We start from the raw sequence: 12,568 nt of genomic DNA on the forward strand, positions 1-12,568 counted from the left end.
AAATGCTGTATAATTACTGAACTGATGGTTATTTTGCTGTTGTTGTTCACACCTATACTTGTATTAATTCCCATGAGGAAAAAAACACCCTATGTATCTTCTAGGGACCAAAACTTCCTGCATTAGGATCTATGTCAGAGTATAGCTGAAGTATAATTCGGATTTACAAATGTGGGATAATCACAATATAAGTAATCTGACACACACAAAAAAATAATTTTTGCTTATCCTAAAATATATTAGCATATTTTTATTATATTTCTCTTCATAACTATGTTTTATTTCTCATGGCATCAAAAACATTTTTATATTTATGCATCCATTAATTTAGCAAATATTAACTGTGTACCATGTGCCTGGCATTGTGCCAAGTGCTAGGATCAACTTCTTGTTCTTAAGGAAGCAACATTCTAGAGAGGGATATAGGTAAGCAAAGAGGCTCCATAAGCAGGATACATGACAGGTTGAAATATGTGCAGAGCACTAGGAAACCTTTGAAGAGGATCCAAGCTGAGAAGCAAGGGAAGAGTTCCCTAAAGAATCCTAGACTTGGGATGCCTGGCTGGCTCAGTCAGTGGAGCATGCAATTCCTTTTTTTTTTTTTTTAAAGATTTATTTATTTATCAGAGAGGGAGAGGGAGAGAGCAAGCAAGCAGGGGGAGAGGCAAAGGGAGAGAATCTTTAAGTAGACTCCCCATGAAGCCAGAAGGCCAGCACAGGGCTCTATCCCATGACCCATGAAATCATGACCTGATCCAAACCAAGAGTCTGATGCCCAACCAACTGAGCCACCCAGGCACCCCAAGTGTGCAACCTTGACCTCAGGACTGGATGTTCAGGCTCCAAGGTCAGCATAAAGCTTACTTAAAAAAACAAACCACCCGAAAATCCTAGACTTGAAGGCTGAACAGGAGCTAGCCAGGTGGGAGAAGCCAGACTATAAAGGGAACAATGTGGCAGGGAGGTGGAAAGGAGAAAGACACAAGGAGAAAATCTCAGACTGAAGGAACTATATGTGCCAAGGCTGGGTTACAATACAGAAAAGGCTAGTTCAAAGTTCCAATTGGCTCTAGCATAGAGAATGAAGTGAAAGGAAAGAGAAAAGAATCTTGGTAGAAAAGGTTAAAAATCTGTACTTTATCCAGAGGGTAATGAGGCCCCAAAATAATCCTATTAAGTAGGCTTTGCCTATTAAGTAGGCAAAGCCTAGTCAGGTAGGGATTTTTAAAATGCCAGAAATAATTTGCAAAATATTTAAACTAATTGTAAATAGATTGGAGCTTATTCCATTAAACCCCAAAGAAACAAAATTATAACAAGAATATAGACTTAGGCTCAATTAATAGGATCTTCCATTGTTTCCTTCCTTCTTTTTTTTTTTCTCTCAATATTAAAAAGATAAACTAGAACTTGCCCATTGTTTTATAGAACATAATTAGGTACATAAAGGGAAGAGTTGTCTGAGATTCCTGAAATTTAATTTACATATATTGGCTATAAATGTGGATAAGACAATATATATATTTTTTCTATACTGTGAGTATGGAAGATCCTAAGCAAATGTAAAAAATAGAATATATAAGAATTACACTGGATCAAAATATTTTAATTTAATAAAAGTAACAGGATTTGTAAGAATTTGATTTCTAAAAAACTTTTTTAAAAAAACTTCTAGAAATAAGAATTAACATAAATGATTTGATTACTTGACTTCTTAGATGGCATGTTAATTGTCCCTAACTACTTTGACTATAAAATAATGTCTACTTCGGATTCTAGGTTGATTAACCTTCTAAAGTGTTCCAAAAGGAAAATCTCTTAAAAGCACTGAGTGTTATTATCTAATTAATAATTTCCTAGATTTTACATGATTAGAACCACAGATACACAACGAATATGTCTGGTATGAAATCAGATCTTTGCTTTCATCCCTGTAGCAGGCAATGCTCATAGTGTGCAAATGCCTTTAAAATGCAGGAAACATACCCTTTAAAAAGAATTTAGATTTTGGTAGTTCTCTACTGTTTCTACCCACCATACTTCTCGCACCAAATATGTGGGTGCTTTCCAAACCAACCAATTCTCCAATTCTCCACAGACACCAGCTAGATATCCTACAATTCACTTCAGTTCTGACACTTCCTACCTGGAGTTGGCCCAGACCCCACAGGTGAAGGGTTCAGTTCCACAAGACTGCCCTACTTCAGATGCCAATCACTAGTTCAAGACTATCACCTGCACTGACCAACTGGCTATAAGTCAGGGGTCCCCACGACCAATTCCTCAAGTTCAATAGTTTGCTAGAATAGCTGACAGGCCTTAGGAAAATATTCTACTTCCTATTACCAGTTTATTACAAATGATACAAATCAGGAACAGGCAAATGGTGCATAAGGGAAAGTATAGGGAGAGGGGATCAAAGCTTTCATGCCCTTTCTGGGCATGTCACCTTGCCAGCACCTCGATGTGTTCACCAATTCAGAAGCTCTGTGATTCCCACCTTTAATCATTGGCTGTTAGTGACCGAACTCCAGCCTCTATCCCCTCCCCTGAGGTCTAGGGGAGAGACCTCCCCCTGGTTCCTCTGGTAACCAGTCCCATCCTGAAGCAATCTAGGAGCTCACCAGGAATCACCTCAGAGTATAAACTCAGGTATGACTTGTTAGGAATAACCAAAGATGCTCCTGTCATCCCCATCATTCAGGAAATTCCAAGGTCTTAGAAACTCTGTATCAGAAATGGAAAGAAGGGGGGCACCTGGATTGACCATCTGCCTTCGGCTGAGGTCGTGATCCCGGGGTCCTGGGATAGAGTCCCCATAGGGAGCCTGCTTCTCCCTCTGCCTATGTCTCTGCCTCTCTCTTTCTGTGTCTCTCGTGAATAAATAAATAAAATCTTAAAAAAAAAAAAAGAAAAGAAAAGAAAAAGAAATGGGAAGAAGACCAGAAGACCCTGGTGCCTCGTTGGTTAAGTCTTGATCTTGATTTCACCTCAGGTCATGATCTCAGGGTTGTGAGATCGAGCCCTGGTACAGCTCTGCGCTCTGCTCGGAGTCTGCTTGACATTCTCTCCATTTCCCTCTGTCCCTCCTCCAACTCACATGCACTCTATCTCAATCAATCAATCAATCAATCAATCAAATCTTTAAAATAAAAAAAGAAATGGGAAGAAGACCAAACATATATTTCTTATTTTCACACGTAGAAAAAGAAAAGCCTATGGATTATTTGGGAAAGGAAGCTTCCTCGATCTTTCCATTTTATAATTGCCCAAAACTATTTAGTAAGAGAGGGCTTTTAACTGCAAATATGTGAACTATAAACAGAAAGTCAGTATTCATTGGGTAACACGGGTCCATTGAAGCTTTATTAAGTTTTAGATTATTTCTGACTATGCAATGTCTTAGGTCTCCCAAGAAGCAGATTCTGAAACAAGATTCCAAATGCAAGTCATCTATTTGGGAGGTGCAGAGAATACCAAATGAGGAGTGAGGAAATGGGGCAGGAAAGGAAGGCAATCAGTGGAAGGTGTGCCTTCAGGCCCAGCTGCCACTGCAGGCAACTGGAGCTGATTCCCCAGGGTGTACTGGGTCATGGTGTAAAACTACCCGCCTCCCAATTCACCCAAGGGCAAAGGAGCTCTGATATTTATCTACCACCTACCAGTCACTGGTTGAGCACTTCTCCTGGGGAGGTTATTTCTCTCATAGCCAGAGGAGGTGTGAGTACATAGTGTCAAAAACAACAGATACACAAAATTAGAAGTGACATGTCTTTGTATTTGCCTATTAGAGGTTATTTCACTGCTGCCTCTCATGGCAAAACTCCTCAAAATATTTCTGTCCTCTCTGTCTCCAATTCTCCTCTCATTCTCTCCTGAGCACAGTCCAGTCAGGCTTCTGTACCCACCATTCCACTAAAACTACTCTTTTCAAGGTCAACAGTGACCCACAGAATGTTAAATTCAACAGTCAATTCTAGCATCCTCTTAACTTATTAGCAACACTGAACCCCATTGTTTGCTTCCTTCTCCTTGAATCACCTTCCTCACTTGGATCCCATGGCACCATATTCCTGGTGTCCCCGCTGTCGCATCCACTGCTGCTTCTTTAGACTCTCTTCCTCCTCATTTTCTCAAGCTCTTGAAACCAAAGGATCCCAAGTCTGTTATACTTCTTGTCTCTATCTTAGCCTTTCCTGCTATGATTTCATCTCGTCGTGTGGCTTTAACTCTGATCTTCATGCTGACTCCACATTTTTATCTCCAACCCTGACCTCTCCACTGGTCTCCTGACTCGTATATATATCCAACTGCGCACTAGACATTTTCACTTGAATGTTTAAAAGGAACCTCAAACAGTGTGCCCCCAAACAAACTCTTCATCTTTCCCCTAAATTTTGCTCCAAATACAAACTTTCTCATCTCAGGCAATTCTACCTTTCTCAGTGGCTCAGGTCAAAAACTTAGGATTTATCCTTGGTTCCCCTCTTTATTTCATTTACCACATCTAATCTGTAGCACCTCTACTTTCAAAATATATTCAGAACTGGAATAGTTCTTCACTATCAAACCACATCCAAGCCATCGTCATCTAAGAATAACTGCAATGATCTCCTAACTAGCTTCCCTCATTCTGCCCTTGTCAACTATGGCCTAGTCTCAACAGAGCAGCCGAACGATCCTTTAAAATGCTAAGTCAGGGATCCCTGGGTGGCGCAGCGGTTTGGCGCCTGCCTTTGGCCCGGGGCGCGATCCTGGAGACCCGGAATCGAATCCCACGTCGGGCTCCCTGCATGGAGCCTGCTTCTCCCTCTGCCTGTGTCTCTGCCTCTCTGTCTCTCTCTGTGTGACTATCATGAATAAATAAATAAAATCTTTTAAAAAAAAATAAAAAAAAATTAAAAAAAATCTTTAAAAAAATAAAAAAATAATAAAAAAAATAAAATGCTAAGTCAGAAAAAAATAAAAATAAAAAATAAAATAAAATAAAATAAAATAAAATAAAATAAAATGCTAAGTCAGGGGCTCTTGGGTGGCTCAGTCAGTTAAGCATCCAACTCTTGATTTCAGTTCAGGTCATGATTTCAGGGTCTTGAGATCAAGCCCGTGTGGGGCTCCATGCAGAGCATGGAGCCTGCTTAAAATTCTCTCTCCCTCTCCTTTTGCCTCACCCCTTCCCTACCACACTCTCTCAATGAATGAATTAATGAATTAATGAATTAATTAATAATAAATAAATAAACAAACAAATAAATAAATAAAAATAGTAAGATACTAACTGAGCCAGCCAGGCACCCTCAATAAAAATAGTAAAATACTAAGTCAGATCCTATCACTTCTTGGCTCAAAATCTTAACGCAGTCCCAAACGATTTAGAGTAAAAGCCAAACCCTTAAAACAAAATGAGAAAGTCTCTAAGGGACACAGCCCCTTATTACTCCTCCAACTGCACCTTCTATCATTTTGCCCCTTATTCCTATTCACTCCAGCCACACTGGTCCTTGCCATTTCTTGAACATCCCATACACATTCCCACTTCAGGGCTCTTTCCTTTGTTGTTCCCTCTGCAAGGGACTTACTCTCATCTCCCTTCGGTCTTTGCTCAAATATCATTTTCTCAGTGAATCCTTTCATAACCACTTTTAAAATCTGAACCTCTCATCTTCCACCAGCACTCCCTGTCTCCTTCCTTGATTGATTTGTCTCCACAGCACTTACTACGTTCTAACATACTGGATTTTTTTAAAGATTTTATTCATTTATTCATGAGAGACACACACAGAGAGCAGAGACACAGACAGCAGGAGAAGGAGGCTCCATGCAGGGAGCCCAATGCAGGACTCCATCCTGGTACTCCAGGATCACACCCTGGGCTGAAGGCAGGCACCAAACCACTGAGCCACCCAGGGATCCCCTTACATACTGATATTTTACTTATTTTGTTCCATGTCTATGACCCCCACTCTAGATTATAAGTCTCACATGGCAAGAATTTCTGCCAGTTGGGTTCACCACTGTGTCCTCAGAGTCTAGTAGAAAACCTGGCACATGGTGGTACCCCAACCAATATTTTAATTAATTCACTAAATGTGTAATTAATTAAACTGATTAATTAACTAACAACTGGTGAGAACAAAAGTTTAAGACTGAAGTGGTTTGAAAAGTGACTAAAAGATTCAGAGTATGAGACTGATCATTAAAGCAACACTTTTAAGAAGCTTAGGTCAGAAGGAAGATGAGAGATAAGGCAGGGATGTAAGAGCATTGAAGGACAAAGGGAATGTTTTGTTCTGTTTTATTGTTTTAAGGCTGGTATCTTTGAGCACACTGACAGATCAACGGAAGCAGGACAGTGAAGTTGGAAAGACCAAGGCCAAAGGGAAAGTCTAACTCATCTGAAGAAATGGAAGGGACAAGATTAAGAATGAGCAAGATTAGCCCTGATTGTGTGAGGATCACCCCCTCTTCCAGGACAGGGAACAGCAAACTTTTTAAAGGGCCAGGTAACAAGTATTTTAGGCTTTTTAGGCCATTAGATCTCTTACAAGTACTCAACTCTGCCTTTGGATTGCAAAGGGAGCCATAGACAATTCATAAAGAAATGAGCATAGCTGTCTTCCAATACAATTTTATTTACAAATCATATGGCAGGCCCCCAGACTGTAGGTTGCCAACCCCAACTCTAAGATTATAAGGAAGGCAGTATGAATGAGAGCAAATGTACTTACATTTATGAATTGGATGGGCAAGGGATGGAAATAGTATACTTGCCTCTTATGACCTCTATTTTCTTTATGAATTAGAAGCTGGGGAGAGGAGTTTGACTAGGTTGGGGTTTTGTGGAGGATGGTGAGTATCTAAAATATTTGAAATACAGAAAGGAAGGGGGGTGAATATTGCCAAACAGAGACTAGAAACCAACCCACACCATTCTGTGTGTGTGGTTTTTTTTAAAGATTTATTTACTTATTCATGGGAGACACAGACTGAGAGAGAGAGGGGCAGAGACACAGGCAGAGGGAGAAGCAGGCTCCTCGCAGGGAGCCTGATGGGGCACTCCATCCTGGATCACGGGATCATGGCCTGAGCCAAAGGCAGGCGCCCAACCGCTGAGCTACCCAGGTGTCTCCCCACACCATTGTGTTTTATCAGGACCAGTCTTGGGAACAGTGAAGGTCAATTATCCAACAGAGAAAGACTTCATGAAGGTAGTCTTACGTTGGCTGCCTTCCTTCCCCTTCTTCCTCCAACAGCACTCTCATTTGCTTTCGAAACATTTACCCCTCAGTCTCTGCCAAATATATGGTTGTGGCAGCATTAACCTCAGACTTCCCCCTCAGCTCTAGACCTGGGTTGTGGCTACCTCCCATGATGGTCACAATGGCTACGTTGGGGATGAAGAAGGAACATAGTTTGGGCCTGTGTGAACCAGTCTAACACGATTTTGGACAAATCTGCCATGGTGATCATTCTGTGACCTGAAGCCTTCTTGAGCATAGCACCCTCCACATTCTTTTTGTTTAACCACACCCTTAAGCATACCCTTGGGGCATAACATCCTTGATCTGCTCTTGAGATAAGACTATGATTCTCAAGCATTTGCTTCCAACTGATCTACTAGCACATAATACCCAGCCTCTAGAGGTATAAAAGCAGGTCTTTCAGAGTGGGGTGGTAGAGACCTACTCATCTTGCAGCTAGCTACCCAAGACATGCTTCTGTCCCTAAGTCCCTTTAATAGGGCAGCCTGGGTGGCCCAGCGGTTTAGCACTGCCTTCGGCCTGGGGCGTGATCCTGGAAATCCGGGATCGAGTCCCACATCGGGCTCCCTGCATGGAGCCTGCTTCTCCCTCTGCCTGTGTCTCTGCCTCTCTCTCTCTCTGTGTCTCTCATGAATAAATAAATAAAATCTTAAAAAAAAAAAAAAAGTCCCCTTAATAAACCATTTATCAAGCTGGACTTGTCGGTCCCTTTCTTCCTCCTATGGCTCCTTAGGCCTTTGAAGGTTGTTTTGTATATATCTTCCTTTTGAAGAACAGAGCCAAAGAGAGAAAATGAATTCCAAATTCTGTCCAGAGAAACTTCCAAAAAGCTGAGTGATGAATGATGTGGGGAGAAAAGTTAACATCTAGAACGGTAGCCACCTTTTTGCCACCAAGTAGAATCCAAGAATAAAGGCAGCCCCTGGAAGGCAGGGCAGAGAGAATAGAAACAGGACTTGATGACATCATTAGATTACCCATGACAGAAGAAACTACACATGATATTTTTTATTTTGGAGCCACTAAAATCTCCTTTTGAGTTTGAGTTTTATTGTCTGTGACTAGCTACATGAGAGTCTGAAATAACACAGACCTTACTTTTTAAACATGTGATTTGGGATTATTAGCATGGTTATAAATGGGGTTAAGTACAAGGAATCTGCATTTTTAAATAATTATTCCAGGTGATGCTTTGACACATGGCCTTAAAATAAAAGAAAAAGTTGAAAAAAATAAAAGGTTAAAAAAAAGATAAAAGGTGAGCACTCTAAGAAGCTTCAGAGGCTGAAAACTCACATTTTAACTAATCTGTTAATTGAATAAATACATATTGAGCATCTTCTTTGTACTAGGCATTGTTCTTGATGCTGGAGATAGAACAGTGAACAGAAGACCAAAAAAAATCCTCCTTTTAAAGATGTTACATTTCAGGTGGGGGGAGATAGGTAGAGAGAAGAACAGTAAAAAAATAATATGTCACAGATGCCTAGGTGGCTCAGTGGTTGAGCATCTGCCTTTGGCTCAGGGCGCGATCCCAGGATTCTGGGATCGAGGAGCCTGTTTCTCCCTCTGCCTATGTCTCTGCCTCTCCCTGTGTGTCTCTCATGAATAAATAAATAAAATATTTTTTAAAATATGTCAGATGGTGATGAGGGCTATAAAAAAGAATAAAACTGGGTTCAGGGATACATGGTAAGGGGATGCTATTTTACATAGGTAGTGCAAAATGGAATAAAAGAAGCCTCATTTAAAATGGAGTTGGGAGGCGAGAAGGGGGACCTCTCATACACTACTGCTCATTGTCAATTGCAGACCCCAATGGGAAGAGATTTACTTACATTCCCAACAGACAGAAGTCAACTTTACTACTCCAGCAGGAGGAAGAATTTCTTCTTGTGTGGCAGCAAGCTCAGCCAATAAGAAAATACCACAACTTGGGGCACCTGGGTGGCTCAGTTGGATAAACATCCTGACTCTTGATTTCAGCTCAGGACATGATCTCAGGGTGGTGAGATGGAGCTCTGCATTGGGCTCCACACTCAGGGCAGAGTCTGCTTAAAATTCTCTCCCTCTCCCTCTGCCCCTCCTCCCCGCCCTGTGTGCACAAGCTCTCTTGATTCCTCACTCTCTCTGAAAGAGGAAGGAGGGAAGGAAGGAAGGAAGGAAGGAAGGAAGGAAGGAAGGAAGGAAGGAAGGGAGGAAGGGAGGAAGGGAGGAAGGGAGGGGAAGAGAAGAGAAGAGAGGAAAATAAAACACAACTCAGCCAATGAGAAACTGTCACCACCCTGAACTCTTGCTTTCCTTCAATGGACTGTCATTCAAAGCAGCAACCTTCCAATGTTCTTTTCTCTATAAAATTTCTCTCCTTTGATCTCCAGACGTGACTATGGTTTGCCACAGTATGCAGGTCCTGAACTGCAATTCCTTTGCTATTCATGAATAAACCCATTTGGATGGTAAAATAATCGTCTGTTTTACTTTTTTTATGATTATTTATTTTAGAGAGACTCAACATGCATGCATGAGGAAGGGACAGAGGGGAAAGGAGAGAGAAAGAGAACCTGAAGGAGACTCAGCCCCGAGTGTGGAGCCCCGCCTGGGGCTCTATCCTGTGACTGTGAGATCGCCACCTGAACCAACACCAAGAGTCTGAGCCACCCAGGCACCCCTGGCTGTTTTACTTTTTAAGGTCAACAGTAGTCAGAGGAATCTCTCTGATGAAATGTTATTTGAGCAAAGACCTAAAAGAAAAAAAGAGGAGTGTACTATGCAAATATTTAGGGAATAATTTTACCGCGTAGAGAAAACATCAAGTGCTAACCAGTGAGCCCTGGGCATTTTGGAAGCAGTCAAGGAAAATCGGGTTGGATGGAGCTGAGTGAATGAAAGGGAGAGGGGTAGGGAATGAGAGCAGAAGGGAAGTAGGGAGGTTGGGTGGAGCACATCTGCAGATCTTGAGAAGCTCCTTGGATTTTTTTTTTAAGATTATTTATTTATTCATTCATTCATTCATGAGAGAGAGAGAGGCAGAAACACAGGAAGAGGGAGAAGCAGGCTCCATACAGGGAGCCCGATGTGGGACTTGATCCCGGGACCCCAGGACCACACCCTGAGCTGAAGGTGGCACTAAACCACTGAGCGCCACCCCCCCCGCCCCGCGCTGCCCAGCTCCTTGGATTTTAATGATGTCTACGCCTATAGAACTAAATCCTCATTCATTATCAGGACCTTGAGGCCCTTGGCCCTCTGTCCCCCTGCACTTTGCAAGCTTGTCTTTAGCCATGTCTGATTTCATACTTGTCCTCTTCTAGGCCATGAAGGTGTCTCTTCCCTAGACGTGCCATGCCCCGTATAGTTGGTGCCCTCCATGATACCCTTTCTACCATCTCTGCCTGCCAAAAGCCTGTTGGCCAAAAACCAGCTCCAATGCTACTTTAGAAGACTTAGAAGCGGAGGACTTAGACTTAGTTATTCCCTCTCCTGTGCTCCCACAGAAATATATCTGTACCTCTTTTGGGGATGCTTATCATTTGAAAATCTACAATAAAGGCATCTCGCTGGATGACTACTATTCCCACCAGATTGTGGACTGTTTATTCTCCTTTAAATTTCCCCAAATTTAAGGGGTGCCTCGTATCTATTAAATCTTCAATAACTTTGTTGCATAAAAAGGTGAAGTGTGTCTGGGTATGATTAGCGATCCAGTGTGACCAGAACAAAGGGCCCATGAAAGAAAGTTCAGGGATATAAAACTAAAGAACTAATGGAGAGTCGGGTCCCGGCAGCAGCTGCAGCGGCTCTCCTCTCTTCTGACCCTTTTTGCTATCTCCCTTTCGCTTCTGGAAACATAGCCTCTGGAGTGGCGGTTTCTGACTGTGTCATCAAAATGTTCAATGACATGAAGGTGCGTAAGTCCTCAACACCAGAGGAGGTGAAGAAGCGCAAGAAGTCAGTACTTCTCAGCCTGGGCGAGGACAAGAAGAACATCATCCTCGAGGAGGCCAAGGAGATCGTGGTAGGTGATGTGGGCCAGACTGTGCACGACCCACACGCCACCTTTGTCAAGATGCTACCAGACAAGGACTGCCACTATGCCCTCTATGACACAACCTATGAGACCAAGGAGAGCAAGAAGGAGGACCTGGTATTCACCTTCTGGGCACCTGAGTCTGCACCCCTTAAGAGCAAAATGATTTATGCCAGTTCCAAGGATGCCATCAAGAAGAAGCTGACCGGGATCAAGCATGAATTACAAGCAAACTGCTACAAGGAGGTCAAGAAATTGGGGGTCAGTGCTGTCATCTCTCTGGAGGGCAAGCCTTTATGAGCCCCCTCCAGCCCCCTGCCTGGAGCATCTGGCAGCTCCAGACCTGCCCATGGGGGTTGCAGGCTGCCCCCTTCCAGCCAGACTAGAGGGGCTGGGGGGATCCCAGCAGGGGGAAGGCAATCCCTTCACCCCAGTTGCCAGACAGCCCCCTCACTCCCTGGACATTCCTCCTCCCTGTATCCCTGACGGTTCTGGCTTTCCCAAACCGCTTTTGATCTTCTGATTCCTCTTGGGCTGAAGCAGACCAAGTTCCCCCCAGGCACCCCAGTTTGGGGGGGGCCTGTATTTTTTAACGACACCCCAGTTCCCCACCTGTTCCTCCCTTTTCCCATGCTGCCAACTTCTAACCCCAATAGTGACTCTGTGCTTGTCTGTTTAGTTCTGTGTATCAATGGAATGTTGTGGAGATGACCCTTCCTTGCGCCGCCTGGTTACCCTCCCCTTTTCCCCCTGGTCTTGGCACTCATGGAAACAGGACCAGTAAGGGACTTTCAATTAATCACACACAAACACACACAACAATTTAAAAGAAAAAAAAAAAAGAACTAATGGAGACTTTCTTTTTTTTTTTTTTTTTTAAAGATTTATTTATTTATTTATGATAGACATAGAGAGAGAGGCAGAGACACAGGCAGAGGAACAAGCAGGCTCCATGCACCGGGAGCCCGACGTGGGATTCGATCCCGGGTCCCCAGGATCGTGCCCTGGGCCAAAGGCAGGCGCCAAACCGCTGCACCACCCAGGGATCCCTAATGGAGACTTTCTAACACCAGGCTGAGCATTTGAACTGTTGCATCACACCTCTGCCTCCTGATTCCCCAATCTTCCATTTGCAGTAAAGAAGGCTGATGGTGGTTTTTTTTTTTTTAAGCTGTAAGTCTGTGTCAGGGTTAAAAAAGCATTCAGATTTTTAGCAGAGACTAAAGGAAAAAATGCTGTCATACATTTCACCCTCATTAGTCTGAAGCCCAGACACTAC

The 12,568-nt window shown here is 42.9% G+C and overlaps 1 protein-coding gene across 1 annotated transcript; it reads left to right on the top strand.

The window, feature by feature from the left end:
- The first annotated feature begins 11,115 nt into the window (after window positions 1-11,115).
- On the top strand, window positions 11,116-11,589 carry LOC121486123 (cofilin-1-like). The gene has a single exon (XM_041746877.1). It carries the CDS (start codon window positions 11,149-11,151, stop codon window positions 11,587-11,589), a length of 441 nt encoding a protein of 146 aa, XP_041602811.1. The 5' UTR covers window positions 11,116-11,148.
- The last annotated feature ends 979 nt before the right edge of the window (window positions 11,590-12,568 follow it).

Source organism: Vulpes lagopus, chromosome 3 (genome assembly GCF_018345385.1).
Source record: "Vulpes lagopus strain Blue_001 chromosome 3, ASM1834538v1, whole genome shotgun sequence".
NCBI classification, from domain to species: Eukaryota; Metazoa; Chordata; class Mammalia; order Carnivora; family Canidae; genus Vulpes; species Vulpes lagopus.

Bases quoted from the DNA above. Each gene is read 5' to 3' on its own strand.
- LOC121486123 (XM_041746877.1), top strand. From the start codon at position 11,149: ATGTTCAATGACATGAAGGTGCGTAAGTCCTCAACACCAGAGGAGGTG.